Source organism: Austrofundulus limnaeus, unplaced genomic scaffold (assembly GCF_001266775.1).
Source record: "Austrofundulus limnaeus strain Quisiro unplaced genomic scaffold, Austrofundulus_limnaeus-1.0 Scaffold1523, whole genome shotgun sequence".
In the NCBI taxonomy this organism is placed as follows: domain Eukaryota; kingdom Metazoa; phylum Chordata; class Actinopteri; order Cyprinodontiformes; family Rivulidae; genus Austrofundulus; species Austrofundulus limnaeus.
In genome coordinates this window covers 30,965-53,251 of record NW_013953925.1, presented here as the reverse complement: position 1 = coordinate 53,251, position 22,287 = coordinate 30,965, and the positions used below count along the sequence as shown (strand labels likewise).

Genomic DNA, 22,287 nt, shown 5'->3' with positions numbered 1-22,287 from the left:
GGTATACAGAGACTGGTAAAATTTGCTGAAACACAGATTGATTCCTGCATTCTCACAACATTTTACACCATGCTTATCATCTATAGCAGAAATACTGATATCCTGTTTAGCTGAGCGCTGCCGTAGCTGCTGTGCAAGAAGGCATCCAGCCCTCCCACCATGCTCATAGTAGCCATACCTAGATTTGGATATTAAATATTCGGCCTGTTGGGTAGATAAGATGTTAAACTCTGTTTGGAGTAATGTACGTTTCTTAAGTGAGTCRTGTGTAAAAGCATGGCAGCATTCCCTGTCTAACTGTAGAATCTGATCTGTCAGCGATTTTAGCCGTTCGATGTTTTTCTTCTTTTTATTTGCACAGTAAGAGATTATTTGACCTCTCAGGTAAGCCCTTGATTGTATTTTTTGAAAATAAATGTAATTATTAAACTAAATATAAAACAATATGGACAATCAAAAAATATGTTTACAGTATGGCAATATTTGTCTATTATAAAGCTGTTCTAGTGAATACCAAATGTATTTGTTCATTCAACATAATCTCAAATGTCATTGTGCAGGCTTGTAATAAAAATACAACACAAGAGACATCAGTTGCAACTTGTTTATTCAGGAAACAAACGATACTACCACTTCTCAAGATTTGACCTGTCATCTCAGGGTTTTGATTTAACAGTTACAAAAGGAAACAAAAACAGTAACAAAGATTCTCAAACTAACATAAATACAACAAAATATCACTGCCTCAGTCTGCCAAATTAAAATGTGTCTCCTTCAAAATTCCCCAACAACAGGGTAAAAAAATTAAAACTGCACTGCAATCCAAACATAATAAGCTGTAATACCTACCCTGATCAGGCTGATATTGAATGCATTGGAATGCCAAGAGAGTGATGTCCTTCAACTTGTCTTAAAATGGGAGCCTGGCTGGCTCAGAACGAAAGTAAAGCTGGAGGTAAAGCACCGTTATCTGAAAGCAAGTTTTACTCTTTAATAAGGTCATTGCGTCTGCAAGGCTTTTCATTACAAGTTGCTACAAAGAACAGTTAATTCCTGCTTCTTATGTGTTGTCCACCAACATATTTTATTTTTTTTTTTGTGTGTCGATATGATTGCAGAATTACAGGAGCAGCCAATATACTAGAAGCAAATAATAGTTTCTCACAATGTGTTTTTTTTTTGGTTTTGTTTTGTTTTGTTTTTTTTTACACTGCAACAATGGAGAGCAGAAAATAAAACTGACAGAAATAGTTTGGGACAGAATAGTAAAACCACTTCTTATATTTCATCTTTTTTGCTTGTTTTTTTCTTAAGCAGAACTTTCTTTTTTTGTCATTTTAAACATTGAGAATCAATACAGTACATCATGAAAATGTTTTCTTTTTATCAAACACTTCTGAGGAGGAGGCGGAGCATGGAACAGGTCGCCCATAATAATGTGGCCCATGCAGGTCCATGTCCCGCAGCACTCTCCGGCTGTCAGAGGTGAGAAAACTATTCTGCCTGCTCTAACACACCCAAACAGGCTGGAACATCATTCACAAAGCTACATTACACCTATCATATATACAACACCACCTAGTGCTAATCAATGGTACTGCATGATGAGACATGGCTAATGTGGGATCTATTACTGTAGGTTTTGCTGATTATGGAGAAAGCAGTCGACTGAAAAAAGGGTCGATACTGAAAGCCAAGCAGGGTAAAAGAAGAACAGCATCATTCTGAGAAAATAAGTACCTTTTTTCCTTTAAAAACACTTATTTTTGTGGTTGCTATTGTTGGTTCAATGCCAGATTTTATAATTGTTTTTTTCCAAAAACCCTGCAGGTTTTGAAAACTCTAAGCTGTGAAGAAGTGAGGCTAACACTGATGCGCTTTGGTGGCAATTTCTAACTTCTTTGATGCCCTCCAGGAAAAAGGGACACAATTCTCATTTGAGCATAGCAAAGTGGTGACAGGTAAGGCATGAGGATTCAGTGTTTTTCTATTTTTTTCTTCTTTTTTTTTCTTTAAACTTTGAACTAATCAGGGTCCTCTCCTCCTCGCTTCTTTCTTTCCTCCCCTCCCACACTCCATCTTGCAGTCTGGATGTTGATCTGTGGGAGCATCTCCTCGGAATTCTTTGTCATTTAACTGAGAGATGTGATGTTGGAGCGGCCACCAGGGGGCACTACAATACGACGGCCCGCAGGCCTAATGGGGACATCGTCTGGAGTTGGGGGTCCTAGAAATTATTGAAAGAAAAAAACAATGAATAATGTTTGACAAAAAGAGGACAAAACAGCAAAGAATGAACAAATGAAATGCAGAAAAGTAAAAACAAAAGGCAACGTGTTTGATTAATGTTGGGAAAAATCAAAAAAATAAACTAGCTATTTGTATTTTACTGACATGTTTGTCTGCAAAAATATTGGATGGATGAATAGCATAAAGGTTTATTTCTATTACTTTTTGTTAGAGTGTTACATTTTTTCCCAGTGACAACCTTATCTACGACATGTAACGACCGCTGCAACGTTATCAAAAAATGTGGAAGCTTCACTTTAAGGAAGAAATTCCAAAGAATCAGCCAGGATGTCTGTTCAAACAAATTAACAGTGAGAACACAAATGGAAAGTAAATGATGTCAGACTGTGATGCATTGTGTCTTATCCAACATCCCTCCCCTTTTTTTCCAGACAAGTAAATCTACTCTGCAGGTGGTATCCCTATATAAACTAAAATAGACGGGAGTCAGGGTCATTCAGAGAGTATGCACGCAAGAACACAGAAACATGATGGCTGCAAATCCTGGGAAACCAGGGGCAGCCCCGCTTCTGCTTCAAATGTTCAAGTTTGGAAATTCTTTCCAGCAAAGCTCACTTTTTTTGTCATCATGATATCATAAGTGATTCTATACTGCCAGAAGCCAAACACGCTTTTCTTTCAAAGTGACTAATCAGCTATGAAAATTATAATTTCTACCATTAGTTTTCTGAATCTAAGATCGTTCATTGTTGACCTAACATATGGACAGAATCAGGATATCATTCCTCAACTCCTCGTAATGGAACAAATGTCTAACAAAGACACTGTTATGAGCTCTCACATCAGACAGGCCGTCCAATCAGACCGTGTCCAGATGCCTGGACTAAAGGCCTGAGAGATTCAAGCTTGACTGTAAATTAGTGCAAATGTCAGGATAACGTTGTTTTACGGTGGCTTAATCCACTGAAGAGGCTCTAACTGAAGGTCAAAGTGTTCTAAACAGACAGAAAAACAGTTTTATTGTATATAAGTTGTAAATCTCTGTTTGGGAAGTCGTCACATGGGGAGGTGTGGGAGTCATTAGAGATAATTTTCTATTTTATCAAGTTAAACATATCAAACAAAAACAATAAGTGTTTAAGAAGAACAAAAACATCTTCAATTTACACTCTGTGAGTCACATTTATCTATCTTATTCCTAGCCGCCATGATGCCTTGCGTGAATTATGGGTGTGATTTCTGGCACGAATTGGAACCGGCATTTGTTTATGTGCAAACAGTACGAGTTAACACCGTTTCTCTGAGAATTGTGGATTAAAAATGTGGAAACATTGCCTGACAGAGATCAAAAAAGACAATATAATGGGATGAGAGGACGACCTGAAGAAGTGGGCTATTTAGCTATTTCATTGGCTTTGTTTCTTTAGACGGGGGGAGCAATGAACAACCTGACCAAAACCCTCTGCAAAAATACAGAAATCCTGGAACACTATCACAACTATAATTTAAAATTTAGAGTAATTTAAAAAAATGCTTCATGGGATATTCTTAAACATGTGTCATGAAACTATAATACTTTTAGTTTTATGCTGATCTGCTGTGCTATAAACACATGAGTGTTTATAAKAATATAACTATTATAACTTTATAACTTTAATAACTAATAATAGTTAGCCTAAATTTTTGGCTAGTATACATACTTTTTATACAAATCAGGTTATTTACTCAATGTGTTGGATTTGCTTTACCACGTTATGTCTATTGGTTCTGGTTGCTTCACAAATTCCAAATGTAAAGCAATTTCACATTTTCTTAAAAAGTAAATGTGAAATGTGCTTTGCATTTACTCATCTCAGTTGATTGGAACCACTTGATGTAACTTAGTTAAGTAAATCCAACACATCTGTTTTTTGAGTATAAAAATGCAGATAAAATAAAAATAGGGACTTTTTAATTATTTATATTTATTGTAATTAGACTGGGGATACAGATGACCATTTTGAATGGAAATGTAGATTTAAAAAGTCACAATGAATTGCTTAAATGAAACAAAATTGCATCAAAATGGCCCCTGTGCAACCTTGCATTCCATTGGCCAAGGATTTGACTTTTTCCATTTATTTGTTTAATACAAGGTCACACAAAAGTGCACAATTTTGACTTTAAAGTCCTCTTATTAATGTTTAAATTATTGACCTGCTTCGTCTGCCCCACTGTCAAATAAACACTTTAAGAGTGAGTCAAAGAAAAGAAAATCATGCTTCAAATCACAGTAATATGAACTGACAAAAGTATGAAGCAGTGGCTGGGATTTGGGAACATCTTAGTTGAACACATCCTACTTTTATTTCAACACTTATAAATGTCAATCAATGAAGTTCAAACACAAATTTAAAAAAGAAAAAGAAAGGACAGGGTGATACAGAGATTATTCTATAAAGAAGTTGGGCTCACCGGCTGCTACYGGGTTACCTGCTAAACTAAATCCAGACTGGTGCAGATTTCTGACAGGCTGCTTGGTGGGAGAAGTGCGTGCCGAGGCAGAGGGGGTACCGCCACGGGACATGGAGAACTCAGACACCGGGCCGTCATACATTCCTCTAGGCACTGCCCTCAGAACCGCCAGCTACAGAACAAACACAAGGGACAGATGGAGGTTCTGCGATCAAATCAAAATGAAAAAAAAATTCTAAAAACTAAATAAATGTTACCAAATTTATACTTGTGTATATATGTTTTACATATTATATGACTTTTTGTGCTCTTTCCGAGGAGAACAGAATTACACATCAACATGAGAAAAACACACAAACTCATAGTCATACAAATTTTAAAGTCTTCCAGATGCTTCAGCAGAAGAAGCATAAAACAAAGCATCAGTATCGAGCTGACTCTTGATGCTGCTTGTCAACAAGCCTTTGTCTGTCTGCCTGTTAGTGCCGTGACTCAGTGGAATGTTGGAAGCTCCATCATGAGTTAAAAAGAGACATCTGTGGACCAAGAAAGCATAACAGTAACTGCTACCAAGATAAACAGAGTACAGTTACTCCAGCTCCAGTTTCTCATCAGCAGCCAGTTACAAATTAGGAAACACTTAGGGAACTAAAAATGTTTGGTTATGGGAATTCTGGGGTCATAAAAAATGGAAAATGTATTTTGGTGTTAGATGATTAAAATCAAGCCAGTAAACAAATGTCTTATATTCTGAATTTTGTGTTTATAAGTAGTAGAGTGATAAAGCTTCTGTAGATTTTTGTCTGGATTTTGTCCTTTCTGGTAGTTTATTCTGCACATTTCATCTATTTTTGCTGTTTGTTGACATTTTTATTCAAAGGTATTGTTTTGCCATAAGGGTTTTTACATTCTACTAAAAAACTAAAGAACCTTACAGTACATCCTAGTTTTTTACTAAAAGTGTCAGCAGAAGTGAAGCGACCTCATGTCTGCACATTAAAAATGAAGCTGTCACAGTAACTTCCTGCAGTCCTGCAGTTCTTGACTGGCTGCCAAGCAAGCCATTGTCCAGGAAAGTCCCTTTAAACACTTAATCTTGTGGGCTTCCCTGTGACAAACATAACTCTTCTCCTCTAGATGAGTAAACATTTTGGACTTTTTAAATTCCATATTTTTAATCTTTAATTTATTCTTAATTTAATTTAATCATAATCTTTATCTTTAATCTTTAATCTTTATATCTGAAATCTGTTGCCAAAAACAAAGTTGTAAACAACACTAAAAAGTTGACAATTGTTTTATTGTGCTACAACAATGTGACTGAACTTTTATAATCTATTTAATTTACAAAAACAAAAGATTTTCCCTAATTCAAAACTCTATTTCATGCTAAGTTGTTAAATTTGAACAATTTTGACATATTGATCTGCCATATCTCTGAATTCCTTGAGGACATTCGGTGCACTGACATAACATTTACAAAGACCTCCATTTATAAAATATTGTAGAGTTCCAAGGTTGCTCATGCATTCTTTTCACCCGCTTCGGATGTTATCATCCATTGAATGGATGTTATTAGCCGTAATCAGTCCCATAGAATGGCTTCAGACTGTCAGCTAGTTAGTATGAGGCATAAAGCCACTAAGGTTTTTTATGCAATCTGGTTAATTTGAGGCACAAGCCACTAAGGTTAATTTTAGAGAAAATGACATGGGCTTCGATAAAGTAGACCGGACTCTGGCGGTAGCAGATTGTTGCATTCCAACGTTTATGGCACTAGTAACCCACTAGGGGGCACTGTCGGGACAGTCTGAAGCCATTCTATGGGACTGATAACCGCTAATAATGTCCATTTAATGGACTGATAWCATCCAAACATGCTGTTCTTTTTACCTGCTTCCTGGCTTTAATGCGCTTGTATGCAAAGTCTGGGAAGGGGGAGCAGGGGATGAAGCGTCCCACTCCAGAGGTGATATGAAGGTTTCCGTCTTCCAGAACGATCTTCCCCTGACAGATCACCACCAGAGGGGCCCCGCGCAGCTCCATGCCTTCAAACACGTTGTATTCAGCAGCCTGAAAACACACGAGACAAGTTAGAGGAGATATTTGTGGAGAAATAAGTTTGTCACAGCAGTGAAATACATTAAATATGAGCTTTGATAAATCAAACAGTTCATTTCAGGTCTTTTTTTATTTTTTGTTTGCTGTGGTTTTGAACCATTATGGTTCAAAACCAAGCTTGACTTGTTTTAATCCTCTCATTTTCCCCTCTTTCATCACCTTGTTTTTTCCACTTGTTTTTTTTGGCCTGAAGCAACAGCTGGCATCATTAAAATGGCATCTGATGCCTTTGTAGATCTTCACACCGTTTCCCTTCCTCACTTGGCTCTACTTCGAGTCCTATCTGACTCCCTTCACTTTGCTCTTTTTTTAGTATTTATTTTCAGATATTTATATTAAACAATATTTCTTCTTCTTACTCCCTCTAATGTTGATTTATCTATTCCTTGGCAACGTTTTAATCGTGCCTTTTCCACCATCCTCCAACTTTTCATTTCTCAGCATGTTTGTGATCTCTGACAGTCCCCTCCCCTTGTTCCATTGTTACTTATTTCCTCTGCACACGGCCCCATTTTCTGCTGCCGTCCAAATTCAGGCCAGAACAGGACATAACTAAAACTTACAGCGCGCCAAACATGATGTCATGACTGAGCCGAGTGTGTTTCAGTGTGCCTGTTCTTGTCTGTGTTTCGTCTATTTTTTGTCTTTTTTTTATTCTGTGTTTATAAACTGCTATGCTGACAACAAGTTTCAGTCCAAACCATATGTGGGTTTACTGATAAACTGAGAGACAGCGAAGTCTGAGGAAAGCATTTTGCCAAACACAATGAGCTCGTGAACAGAGTCGGTTATGTTTGGTCTTCTGGGTGTCTGTTAAGGGAGATCTTTTAACACTGGGAGTCACTGTGCTCTTGTGTTGGGCTTTCTTACAGCTTGTCTTGAAAGGCAGCCAGCAGGAAATGAAGGGGTGACATAAATATCTAAGAACTTCTGAATGTACTCGCAGAAAGTTTACTATTAGTCTAGTTACACTCAGTTCCTCCATTCAGATACAGAAAAGTTCACTACAACAAAACAACTAAAAGAACAAAAAAAAAAAAAATTACCACTTAATTGTTCCTCAACTTAAACTCAAAATGCATTTAATCATCAAATAATATATGTTGCCTTTAAAGGACCTGCACATCCTTCAAATACAAAAAAGTCAAGGAAAACTTATTTATATTAAAGAAACTTGACATAATACACAATTTTACCAATTTTGTCAAATAACTGACATTTTCTTTTGAATTTGGCTCAGCCAAAGTGAAACAGGAAGTGACATCAAAGGGGAATTCTTCAAGAAATATAACTACCTGGTCTTTGTTTAGCTAGATTTATCTAGCTCTCTGAAAGTGACTCAAATTATCTAAAGAAATGTCAGATTCTTCTCTAAAGACTGTGTTGTCACATTTTAGTGACACTGTTTACATGCAGACATTCCCCTTTATCATCACTTCCTGTTTCTTCACATCTGAACATCTCAACAACTGTTCATCTCAGCAGCGTGATGTTTTTTACAATATTTTATCAATGTTATTTTTCCAAAAAGGCAAACACATTTATTAATAATTTGATGTCACATAGGCACTTTAAATGTATATTTACCTTTCACTTGCATTTTTCAAGTAAATGCAGGATTTGTGTTGGGCTGCTAAAGCCTTAATTTCCTGCACAGCTGAGCTGCCAGTATACAATCCTCTAATGTCTGTGCAACAACAACAAAAAAAAAAAACTTGTTTCCTAACATGGACCAGGTGTGCTGACAGCATGCATGTGTAATGTGTGAAAAGATGTGCGTGCAAAAGGTGTTTCCAGGCCCTGTTCCTAAACCATTTGCAGTTAGAATGAAAACACATCTGTCATCTGTGTTTGTAAGGTAGTTTGGCTTGAAATTTTTCATTTTAATACACAACAGCATATACTGTATAACTGCTGTTAATGAATATTTTAGTGAGTGCAATTTTATATAACATATAGAGACTTGAATCTGGTTGAACCGACTCTTTCTACTACTGGAAAGGGATATAAATTTCCTGGCTTAAATTCACTTTTCCAATCCTGAGTGTATTCTGAGTGATCTGATGAGTGGAAGTTATATTTCTTGATTTTTCAGCACATGCAATCAAATACTACTGATTAGCTCTGGTTCAACCACAAAAAGCATTTGGGAAAATCCATTTGAACAAGTCAACCTTTTTTCAAAAATCATCACTTTAAGCCAGGCTGAGCAGTTTTGGACTGGCTTTGYGTCATGTGACGAGAGCAGCATGAGCGGAATTAGTCGCGAGTATCCACTGAGACTTCATTTCCGTCCAGAGGAACTAAGAGCTTTCTGGAAGCAGTTCAAAAATGTGCTCCCTCTCTTTAACCTCTAGTGCTGCACAGACAGATGTAGAATGTAAATCACATATCACACTTGATCACTGCATTCACCACTCCTAAAAACATTCTCTCTTTGAGCAATTCTATTACTAGTATTCAGTTATACTCAAGTTATCCTTCCTAAAAATAGTCAAAATTGGGCAATGGAAAAGGACAAAAAACAAWAGAAATACTGCTGGAAGAAAATTCAGAAGGTAGAAAAATAAATTACCTGGAACCTGACACAAACACAAACACAAGCATTTTGGCCTGCATACACACCGAGTTGTGAGTCTTGGCAGTGATGGTGCGAACAGCGTCTGTGTCCCAGATGACCAGGTCGGCATCAGAGCCCACAGCGATCCGGCCCTTCCGAGGGTACAGGTTCAGGATCTTGGCGGCATTAGTGCTGGTGACGGCCACAAACATGTTCTCATCCATTTTACCTGTAGTCTGTGTGAAAAAGTAACAACACAGATTTTAGTTTCTAAAGAAAGGAAAAATTAGGAATGCGTAAAGTGCAAGAACTAGCACAATATCTCCATATTTGCAAAATTGACTGAAATGTATCTGGTTTTCCTTTCTTAAAGGGGCAGTATTATGTACTTTCCAGGCACAWWGTTCAATTCTATACCACCATCAGTTATCTTCAGTTGTTATGAAAATTCTGTATACATCAAAAAGAAATTTGGCTGTGCATCATAGCTTCGAGGGAGGGGTGCTGTGTGGGGTGAGATCTGGGCTGGGCACTGCGCTCCAGGGAGGAGCTACGTACAACACACGMTGCTTTGTAACAGCAAGGGTCCAGGCAGCTCCAGGAGATTTAAGGATTTCTCAAATGAACGAGTCAAAACAACACTCTGGGTATGTGTGTGATGAGGGAATGACATAACCTGACTTGATGCTCAAAAAAGTCTGTTTTGTATGATCCTCCCAACCAGTGACGGATGCTGGTCTTTCAAGAAGAGGAAGCTCGGTTTCGGCCTACATCATAAAATGTGTGGGTTATAAATTCTACCCTCTGTTCCTTTTAAAGAAAATGATCTGTGACCCTGTCATAGATCATTTTGTTTAGTTTATAGTATTAATTCATTTATTTTTTAAAAACAAAACATTACATACAACAAAACAATACAAATAAAATAAAATGAAAGGCAGCAGAAGAATAAAAATATCATGACATCTGCTCCTTTTTACAAAAAATATTAATTTCAAACAATAAACCAAATAATAAAACAAAACAAAAAAATTTCAACTCCTCAAARAGTGACTCATACAAATACAAATTAAACAATTTCATATTTCTTTAACAATTTTGCTTTGATGATTTTTTAAAGGAATTAATTGATCCAATGCTTTTATAATAATTTTCCAGATTATTCTATAGWCTTTTACAGCAGCCAGCTCTGTTATACCAGGACAGATGAAAAGACCTGTTATTTCCCCACTGTGGGATCTATAAAAAGTTATTTTATCTTACCCCKCCTTTTGCACCAAAGTAATCAGAGCAGTTGATCAGCCCTGCTGTTTAACTCTAAGTTTTCCTCTGTAAAAAAGACTATAATGGCTTCACCAAAATTCGGTCCACAACATTCAAACTGTCTGCAATTATGTGCAGCTTGCTACTGGCGCGAGGCTAGAGTGAAGTGTGTCCGTCTGTGAGTGTTTTGTGACAGTGAAGGGGCTCAGCAGCACCCCCCGGACAGAAGAAGTCAGAAAGAGTGATAGAAGTCCATCTCCAAACAGAAGCAGCTACAAAACAACCTCCAGGAATAGAAGCTCGATTTGTCACTAGTCGTTTTAAACAAACAAAATGCTGCTAAAAGGATTAATAAAGTRTCCAGTTCAACTCAGAACAGAAACAAAAGTAAAAATTCTCCAGAATGTTTACACCAAAAGATCGCTGGTTTGCTCAGTTTGCTGTCAATCAAAAAGGGAATCAGCCTCCGACAGATCATCCAATCATCATGCAGAACCTGAGCGTCCAGGCTGGCCGAGGCCAGCCCACTGCCCCATAGACCCCCAGAGACGCTGAGCGTCCGATGGGTGGGACAAAGCCAGCATTTATCCAATGAATTGTCTCGTTTCCCTGCAGTCTTTGCATCGTTAATGAGCTCTGTAGACGCTCAGCGTCAGACTGTTTAAAGCACTGTGAAGCTGAGGGAATGCGTGAAATGAGGAATGTTGCGTCATTACCAGTGATAAGAAGCAGATTCTGAACAAACAGACAACAGTATATATTTGATCACTTATTTTATTTATTTATTTATTTTTACATTTTAGGGGAAGCTGAGCCTCCCTTGCAGTCTCAGAGCAATCACCTCTGCTCCCAACATATTGAATGTTTTATCACTTTGGGTGATTTATTTAAATTATGTAGGTTAGATGTGATTTTTACAAAGTTTAGTCCTCAGGAAAGTCCTTCCCATTTTATATCCAGCAATGAATTCCCCAGAGTAACAACTACAGCTTTACCGATAACAAGAAATTGCTAAAGGAAATGAAATGATTAAGGTTGCATAAAGGAAATATCCATGTGTTGGGATTAGAATAAATTAGAATAAAGAAGAACAGGCAGTGCGACAAAGAAACTGAAGGAAAACTGAGAGAGAAAAGTTCAAAYCAGATACATCACACGAGGACTACAAAAAGCCAGAGATGTAAATCTGATTGAAGAAAACAATAATACTGAGGAGAATGAAAATGACAGAACAAACATTCCAGTTGAATGATTTAAGAGGGGGAAAAGGGGAAAGAGCAAGAAGCGCTCAGTAAAAACGAATGCAGTAAATCATTCTGTGCCTGTGTTTTCATTTAGTTGCCTGTTTTGGACAGGCCATTTTCCAAAATATAAAAACCTCAAAAAAGCAACCTAACTGGTCCTCACCACAGCTTTATCCCAGATGAGTGTCATCCTCTCCTCCACTCCGTTGACGCCTTCTGGGATCTGAGTGAAGTCATCTTTGCCGATGGCCTTCTGGGCCACGCTGAAGGTGCAGTGTGCACTGCCAGTCACGCTCAGGTCTCCACTGGGGGGGAGGGAAAACATGACGGTGGGATTAAATGAGCACAACAAACTTTATTTACACAAGAGGGGCTGTTTAAACTTAATAAAGACATTTTATTTATGTTAGCAGGAGACGCAAGCAGAACATCAAAGTTTGTCCCAATAGATGGTTTTCATTGACGACATCATCCGGGACTTTTTTACCCACCTCACCCCGTCCGTGGGCTACTATTTAGTTTGTTGCAATAAAACCAGTATGGAAGAACCACAAAAGCAAAGGAGAAAAAATGCAAAAAGGCCACTGAACGATGCAGACGAGCGTGACCAGGATAATAATACTTTGTATTTAAAATGTGCCTTTCAGGACACCCATGGATCTACTGAATAATAAATCTAAATCAAGGTATTTAGCTTTACTGAAAGTAACGATCCTTATGAGCTGCTGAAGTCTGCAGAGCCGACACGGAGACTGAGTTGACATGATTTTGTGTGACTTTCTCTGATATTATTAGTAACAATGTCTTACGTACTCTAAATGGGTACATACTGCATAATGAGCTTTTTGTGATTATAATCTGATGCTGTCAGTGTATCCTATGTTTGTGTTTACAAGAGTAGATTGCATAATATTCAAAGTACTTTTCTGTTCATAGTGSGCAATCTTTTTCTTTTTTTTAAGTTAATTAACGTACTATGRGGTCACTAGCCARGGTAGGAGTGATCTGAACACACTCTGGAATCCTGAGGAGGGTGAACTCTTTGTGGTTGATTATCGCCAGCCACAAAATCATGTCGCTTTGCCGACAGTTCTACTTCTTAGTGTTTTTACACCGTCTGTATTTTTAAGAACGTTTCTCTGCCACATGAGCAGCACAGTTTTGTAACTAACTCGAACGGAAATTTGCTCCATGACTGTTAAAACAACTTATAATAGAAACATACTACATAAATAATATAGACTATATACATTTCTGTGCTGTAGACTATCCCCTCTTCCGCTTTCGCAGCCACGAATATGGCGATTTGATCACGTGATCTGCATGTTGCTACGTCATTTGAAAACCATTTATAGTGCAGAATGTTTCCTGTTTATTATAATGAAGACTGCTAGCTGGGCAACAGCTAGCATYAGCAAGCTATTAATTTAAATGATAAAATGATAAATGGCTTGAACCTATATTGCACCTTATCAAGTCCACATGGACTCCAAAGCGCTTTACACTTCAGGCAGTCACCRATTCACACACACAGTAACACATTGATGATGGCAAGCTACATTGTAGCCAGGGCTGCCCTGGGGCACAGTGACAGAGGCGGGGCTGCCATGCACCACCTCTGATCAACATCAGCAGGCAAGATGGGTGAGGTATCTTGCCCAAGGACACAACGAACGGGGATTGAATCAACAACCCCTCGGTTACAGGACGACTCCCCTAACCACTCAGCCCCAGCTGCCCCAATAAGTTATTTTCTCTTTATAAACAGTTGAAACCAGATGTTTTTTTCTTTTTGATAAAAAAGCAGCTTTTCTCTTTCTATCTCACATTACATCAAACTAAACCTTTCCTGTTCTTTCCTCATGATTTAATATATTTTGTGAAGCAGGCCAGCCCACCCTGCAGCAAACCAACCCCAGACTATGATGCTGTACTTCATAGTTGGGATGGTGTAAACTTCCCCTTTTCTTCCCTCCAAATATAACAATAGTCGTTATATGACTGGTAAATTTTAGTTTCATTAGATCATCGGACASTTCTATCAAAACATGAAGAGTTCTGTCCCTGAGAGTTTGCAGACTGTAATGTAATGTAACAGAACCCAGTTACTTCCTGAGCAGTGCAGAGATGTAAAGGTCAATTCTCTTCTAGATGTCTTGGCTGGCTTCTTTTAATTTTCCTATGATTTCACACAAGCTTGACCAGCTCCCTCCTATCAATGACTGGCTGCAGGAGAAGTTTTAAGTCCCGCCCCTCATTTTAAACAAACCAGTTTTTTTTTTTTCTGATTAAGAAATAAAAAACCCTACAGATAAGTCTTTTCAGGTGTTGATTTTTTTATTTGCATAAAGGGCATTTTTCTCAATGAATTTAGCTTTAATTAATTATTGTTAGCAGCCTCTGGCTCCAAAAATACAACATGGCAGCGACCCAGAATCACCAACTTTTTGGATTATATTCTGAACAACAGGAAAAGGCAGTGATGTTTCATCCTTCTTTACTAGAGTTGCTGTTTCCCCTCCTGTGTCTTAAAAAAAAGAAGCAAGTCAACACCCAAACCGGAGGGAGTCACTGTGCTGCTCACCTTGCCAACAGTGTGTTCAAATAGTCTGGAGTGGTGGGATCAGGACTAAGAGGAGGTGACGTAACAAAGGAAGCAGCTTTGGCCCAGTTCTTGCTCCAGTAATGTGTCCCATCCGTCCCCAGGCTGGCTGTGATTGGCTCCCCGAACACCACATTTCCTTCAAAAAAAGAGATAGCAAATTTACAAAACAGTTTTGAATAATGAGTCGAATGAACTAACTCTTCAATTTTGTAACCATCTGAGTGTCTGTAAGGTGAACAACAATGTCAATTCCAGCGATTCATAACATTTATTTGGAATGGGATGAAAACTGGGTATGTGGGTTTTGAACATGAAAAAAATGCCATATCTTCTCTGACAAATAGAATAGTTTTGGTGTTGCTATTGATTCTTTTTTTGAGCTTCTGGTGCTGCCAGTCAGGTGCAGGTATAATATTTATTGCCAATAAGCATTATTACAACAAAGAAATAATCTATCAAACACTAATTTCRTTACTTTTTGCATTTCAGAGTTGATATCTTAAAATAATATGCATCACTCACTTTGACATGACAGTGATTTGTGCTTTTTCTAGTTTAGATGAAAGAGTTTGGAAATGTATTCAAACAACAACATAAAAAATGAAAAGTATAGAGGACATTAAAATAATGCACATGAACACAATGCAATCTGCATTGTGTGGTAAAATCTCCTGTGGTTGTTCACCAAAAGTAAGCAAACACACAATGTTCTTTTCTGCATTCTCTTTTTTTATTTTTATTTATTTTTTGGGGTGTATTTCACAATCCATCATGTCCTGGAAGTCCACATGTGTTTTTGCTGTTAAGAGAAGAAAACTCAATCATGTGCAACTGGATTTAAATTGGACCCAATGACTTTCTTTGTAAAGTGGCCCGAGATGACCTTCGTTGTGAATTGGCACTTTATAAATAAACTGAATTGAATTAAACTAAGCCACAAAAAAGACCTAATATGAAAAGCTGAAAGTGATGCTGTAACAAAAGAGTCTTTTTTCCCATTATGTCAAGCGGGGCTTGAGTCATTGTACATCTGTGTGCAATCCCTGAGGTCCAAACAAACTTTTTTCTTTTTGTAGGGCTTCTTGGTGTCCATGCAAATGTTTAGAAACAGTGCTTCAACTTGCATTCACTGCAACAGATTCTTTTTTTATGTTTTTTTGTTTAGAAATTATTAACTATTTAATTATTACAGACTTTAATCAGGATTTTCTATTCTAACACAAAAACCATCTACAGTAAATCAGCATTTTCAAAAARAGGCGTTCAGCATAAAATAGCAAATGGAACCTTCAGTAAACTGTCTTTTTAGAGAAATACAATATTATGTGTAGCTTATTGAGGCTTACAGCTTCAAGTAAGCACAGTTGATCTGCATTTGCACTTTAGCTATGCTGTGCATGCAGAAACAACTGAATTGTTTTCCATCAACCTGGATTTCACATAATCCAGAGAGATGCGTTCAAAATGTTCTTGTTACCTTTTTTCCGTGCCTGGGAGATGATGTCAGCGGCGCTCTTGCTCATGACTCGTGTCACGTAGAGAGGACAGTTGGTTTGGCTGGCGATGGTTACGGCACGAAACACAGCCTCGGCCTCCAACTGCAGAAAGACCAGCACCATGTTGCTGAAATGATGATCTTGTCAAATGGACTTCAGATAACATAAACCAGAACAAGTTATGTTTTCCTGTAGCTATCTGATTGGAGACATTCCTTTTTGAAACAAAATGAAAAGACTTTGTGTGTTTAACATTAGCTTTGTGGATTCAGTGGTGGTGAAGGAAACTCTGTAAAAAAACAGTTTAAAACAAACAAATAAAATAAACTAAAATGAYGACATTTTATTAAATGAAAGTCTTTGAAGGCAAACAGATTGGACAGATTTTTGCAGACTTTGGCTGATATTTGTGCTCTCATCARAGTTCAGCTAAGGTCGGAAGAACAAGTAAATCAAGTCCAAATAGAACGATAGATACTAATAAAAATAATAGGAGCAATAAACTTGACCTGCCTCTGTTTAATTCTATTAAGTTTAACAAGATCTTGGTGCCTGAGATTTCCCTGTAGCGCATGACACTATTGTGTTGGCATAGGAACKTCACTTTAGTCTTCCACAGAACGGAAAGTCCCTGTCGAGCTGAAGGCAGAAAAGTTGCTGAGCTTAAAGTATGGTTTTCATTTTGGCTGTTTGTTGAAGAAACATCAGTGGCGACAAGTGGTGGAACCGGGCGATATTCACACAAGAACTCCAGTGTGTCTAAAACCACATGTGTAACAAGATCAATATGTGTGAAGACCAGAGCAGAAGGCGATGTGTGTGTCAGAGTGATATTGTCAGCAAGCTGCCTGTAAGAGAAAAACTCTTTTATTCATATAATGTATTGAGATTTAAAGCACAATTCCCTGCTAGTTCATGCTTTTTCTTTATGTTTTACTATTATAATAACAATTTTATACATTATTAAATGTAGAGTGGGTCACAAAGTGCTTTATAAGAAGCAAAAATATGCATTAAAGCACACAATAAAACAAGTTAATGTGTTTAATAAAACATTAATTATTATACCTCCTCTGGCCTACTCAGCACATGTCCCTCTGGTCCAGTGATACCGATCTGCAGCATCCGGGCCTGCTCCTGCAGAGCAAACCATCACACACAAAAAAGTTGTTAGATCCTTAGGATGCAAGAATATTTCTGTGGTTTTTGGTGTCATGAATGCTTGAGCAGATGTGAAAAGTGGTGGTCATGCACCAGAATTAAAAATCTGTGTGAAGCGGAGAAGCAGCAGTTCTGTCAGTGGAGGTCAGGTCAGGCACATCCCTCTGTGGGAATCCTCAAGCCTTTGAAGTGTCTTTAAACACATTTTCAGATTTTTTTCAAAAAATTTGCAGTGAATCCAGAGGTGGACTCATCGTTGCGATGGATGAAAATATTTCAGATATGACTGCATTTTTTATTTTTWATTTTTTTCTATAAAACAGTCAGCACCTAAACCACTCATAATCCCCTTCTGTTACATTTGTAAAAGATGCTGCAGCACAATATTCTAGAATAATCAAACAAACTTTTTCCTGTTACTTTTGCAAGACTTTCAATATGAAAAGGCACGCAATAATAAAAGTAAGCCCTGTTTTGTAAAAAAGCAGAACAGAAAGTAAATCCTGTTTAAATCACAGGAAAAATCAATCGTAAATCACAGATAAGTCTAAGAAATATGTACATATAATTTTACAAATCTGCATAAAGAGGTTTAATTTGTGCTCTAGTAATTAATATGAAAGACTATAACTGCCACAAATAAAATTTCATATAAATGACTCAAATTAAATATACAAAACAAATGTAACAAAAATATAAAAGTAATGAATTGAATTTTTACTTGGAAAGTGAGCACTGCTCTTAAGGAATACACTTTTAGGTTCCTTTGTAGATTTTGGAAATTTTAGGAAATCTCAACTTTCACCCCATTTCCAATTGTGCTCCAATGAGAGGTTGGATTATAAACATCGTGAGAGTCAAGGGAGCTTTACGGGAATGAAGGAATAAACCATACTGGAATGTGGATGTCATTATAGCTGAATATCATTTTTCAAAATCCGCGCCAACGCACACAATTCAGTAATGAGCTGCAAACTTTTCAGGAACAGTTTTTTTACTGGATTTTACAGTTTGTATTTATAAAGATTAAGAAAAAGAAAATCCAAACAGAGCCTACCTCAAATTACCTTAGCTGTGGCTATAAGCTTATGGCTCGTTTCAAATGTGTTTGGTATCACAGCTGATGGAAGTTAGACTCCTTTAAAGTTAAAGCTTGTGACTGAAGTTGGATTTATTATGAATAAGACCCAACACTGTGATAGAATCCAGGCACCGTCTGAAGTTCTGAGCACTAGCAGCTGCCTAAATCCATCATGTGTTAGGGCTGATTCTCTTTCATTTGTCCACAAGCAGAACAATCTCATATAAACTACACCCTCATGTTACTATKCAACAGGAAACACAGTCCCCTCTCATCACTGACACTGTGTTTAGCCTGAATGTTCTAGAAAAACAGAGATAAAGGGAACTAAAGTTTATTAACTTATTTTCATTACTTAAACATAAGCAGATCACAGAATTGGACACAGGACAACTTCRAAAAAAAGGAAGCAAAGAAAACAAATACTTTTACAGTTACCTTAGCAATGATCTCGCCATTTTCAGCATGGATCTGAGCAATGCCTCCTCGCTCTGCCAGGAAGGTAAATACCTCATAAAGCTGTGTGAGAAGAGGCAGAAAAAATACAGCAGCACGTCTTTTATTTTGTAAGTCTAGCCAAGCTGTTTGGACAAGTATTAGACAGTACTGGCTGAATCCTTGCTCACTGATAAGTCACAATTTAGAAGAAGCCCACAATTTACAGGAAGTCTCCAGTGACACACTGCAATTTACCCTGTGTGGTCTCCAGAACTGAAACTCGTGGGATGAGCTGCAGTTGTTGCCATAGTTCCTGAGTGTGGAGCATGACATCAGTTTTTCAAGCAGGACTATTTTAGTTCCCTCATGTGCTCCTTTAAGAATCAAATTAACCARGGCTGCATGAGAAACCCGGAGAGTCGTACATGATCTCACACTGTCTGAGGATGATCTTTTCTTATACTTTTTAAGTCAGATTAGTTGAAAAGCCCGCGTCCACATGCAATTTAAAAAATAATCATGTCATTTCTCTTTAAAAGTTCTAAAAAAACTATGAAGAACAACTCCATGATGTAGCTGTAACCAATGCGTGATAAAGGAGGCAATTCTTAAGTTTAAAAAAGAAAAAAATTACATTCCAGCTTCAAAGGTTAAAATCATTTAATTGGAAATAGTATAAGTTAGCAGCAGCATCTAGCTGTAGCACTTCTGATGTAGCRTTGAGTCCTTTGGCAGGAAAGATATCCACTGAAATAACGGTGTACTGCACAAAACTGTTCATCTAACCAAGTTTTAAATCTTATATCKAGCCAAAGAAAAATCTTTTTGATCTTGTTTTGAAACTGATTTACTAAACAAGAACTGAATGTGCTAGATTATTTATCTTGTTAGCCTGGAAATTTGACTCGAATTTGACTCGAATCTGCAACTAAAATAAGACAATTGCACGTGATAAAAATTCTTGAAATAAGATAAATGTGAGTCAAATTAAGCGATTTAAAGAATTTTTAAGATCAAAAAGCTTTTCTTGGCAGGATATGAGATTTTAAAACTTGCTTAGAAGGACATTTTTTGCAATGTAACAAAACTGATCGTTTCTTAAAGAGCATTCAAGAACAGCTATAAAATGTTTTAAATCAAAGTTGTTTTCAAGCATCTAATTTAGTTTTAGCCTACAACAGGTAAGATATTATTTGATCGTGACCTTTTCATAGAACTCCTATTTGAAGGACCTAAAGCAGTGGAGTCCAAAGTCAGTCTTCAAGGGCTGGTGTCCTGCATGTTTTAGGTGCTGCCCTGGTTCAACACAGCTGAACCTAAGGAGTGCTTAATTAGTAGGCCTCTGCAGATCTTGATGGCAAACTGAGGAGGCCTACTAATTAAGCACAACTTAGGTTCAGTTGTGTTGAACKAGGGCAGCATCTAAAACATGCAGGACACCAGCCCTCGAGGACTGACTTTGGACACCACTGGTCTAAAGGATGAACTGTTTTGAAGTTCTCCTACCTCACTGTTGCTCATCTGATAGTAGTCCTTATAGGCCATGTAGACCTGGAATGAGTTCACACCTGTAAAGGAAAAATTCCATATTTAAAAGATGAAACATAATTAAGCCTGATTAATTCCTCATCCTAACGTGGTTATAACCATTGATAAGTGCAGATGGTAATAAAGTCGTTAGAAAAACAGATTATCATAACAAAGGACAGGATGAAATTTCTACAGTTAGTCATACTTATGTGTCTTCTAGTTTAACTTTATCAGAAGATCCAACCTGAATGCTCTGACATAAACCTCACGTCTCATCACCACAGCCTACCTTTCTCCTTAATGAGGTTATCCACCTCCTGCTTTACACCATCGTCCCAGTGGGTGATGTCCACATGCAGCGAGTAATCGCAGCAGGCCTTCTCATCGGCCCACTGCCTCCACTGGTCGTAGGCCTCCATCAGACTGCTGCCAGGCTCCGGGATCACGTGATCCACTGCCGGAGGCAAAAGGCAGAGAAGAGAGAGAGAGAGAGGACAGCAGGGTCGAGGGGTGAGTGGCGTTTGCAATGGTGATACAGAGGAGGCATGACAGGTCAAATCAAAAACATGAGACGGATGAAGAGGTGACAGAGTTTGGTGGAGACAGTCCAACAGTTCCCGTTTGACGCATCTGTCTGCTGATTTTGCCCCATTATTGTTTATCTTGCATAATCAGCTGACAGGGTTGCTGCAGAGCTCAGTCGCTGTCAGACAGAATAAATCGTGTTAGATGTCACAACGCCCTTAGTTTATCTGACGTCCTTTAAAAAGTTCAAGCTCATGCCACTGTTGGTGTTATTCATTTGGAAATATTGCAGTGGTCTTTTTGTCTTATTTTAACAAAGAGGTGGGCAAGTTTGGCCTTTTTTGGAAGAAAACACAATTTTGGATAAATTTCAATCTGGTTTTATATCTCAGCATAGCACTGAATCTGCATTACTGAGACTTCATAATGACATAGCTCAGTCAGTTGATTATGGGTGTCCAGTAGCTCTGGTGCTTCTTGACCTTACAGCACCCTTTAWTACTGTGGACCACTCTGTTCTTTTGTCTCGCRTCCATGATTTTGTTYGGATCRGTGGCACAGCTTTGAAGTGGTTCACSTKTTATTTATCTGACAGAACCTTCTCTATCCTGCTCAATGGCTACTTTTCCTCTACAGCCRCTCTTCTGTGTGGGGTGCCCCAAGGTTCCATTTTGGGCCCTCTGCTCTTCTCCTTATACATGTTGCCACTCGGATCTATTATAAGCCGCCATAATGTCAAATTTCATTTTTATGCATATGATTTGCAAATTTATCCACCATTAAGGCCAGGATRTAGTAATCCATTGCTTTCTCTCTTCGACTGCATCTCTGAAATCAAAACATTGGCTAAACAAGAATTTCCTGTTTTTAAATGACAGTAAAACAGAATGCATTTTATTTGGTGACAAAGCTGCAACTGGCCTAGGAAGTTTGAATATTAACTTCAGTGACTGTGTGAAAAACCTTGGGGTGACCTTTGATAAGGTTTTACACTTTGACAAACATATTGCTTCTGTTGTCCAGTCTGGATTTTATCATTTACGTCTTTTAAAAAGGATCAAACCTTTTTTGAATCGTTGTGATTTGGAGAAGGCTGTTCATGCTTTTATCACTTCAAGACTTTACTATTGTAATGTTCTGTACGTTGGTGTACCTCAGTCATCACTGGGTTGCCTCCAGCTTGTACAAAATGCAGCAGCTCGCCTTTTAACCAATACTCCTAGACGGGACTGTATCACACCTGTTTTATCCTCATTACATTGGCTTCCTGTCCATTTTAGAATAMATTTTAAACTTTTACTGTTTGTTTTRAAAGCTCTGAATGGCCTTGCTCCTCCTTATATAACAGAGTTGTTAAGTTTCCCCARCCGCTCTAGGTCTCTGAGGTCAGATATCCAGCTCCTGCTTTCTYTTCRAAGGACAAAATATAAACATTGGGGTGATCGTGKATTTTCTGCGGCCGCACCTCGTCTCTGGAATCAACTCCCTCTTGATCTACCTTTGGTCACTGAACTTGGCCCTTTCAAATCAAAGCTTAAGACCTTTTTATTCCAACAGGC

The 22,287-nt window shown here is 37.9% G+C and overlaps 1 protein-coding gene across 1 annotated transcript; it reads right to left on the bottom strand.

Annotated features, from left to right (window-relative positions):
• Positions 1-590: 590 nt before the first annotated feature.
• dpysl3 (dihydropyrimidinase like 3) lies at positions 591-20,657 on the bottom strand (the record flags this gene model as incomplete). Its single annotated transcript, XM_014032730.1, is given in 11 exon segments — positions 591-2,227; positions 4,705-4,876; positions 6,598-6,777; positions 9,451-9,621; positions 12,056-12,197; positions 14,477-14,633; positions 15,975-16,095; positions 17,062-17,130; positions 18,674-18,754; positions 20,180-20,241; positions 20,493-20,657. Coding segments are annotated over 11 exon segments (1,415 nt in total), but the record flags the coding sequence as incomplete, so codon positions are not given.
• Positions 20,658-22,287: the final 1,630 nt, after the last annotated feature.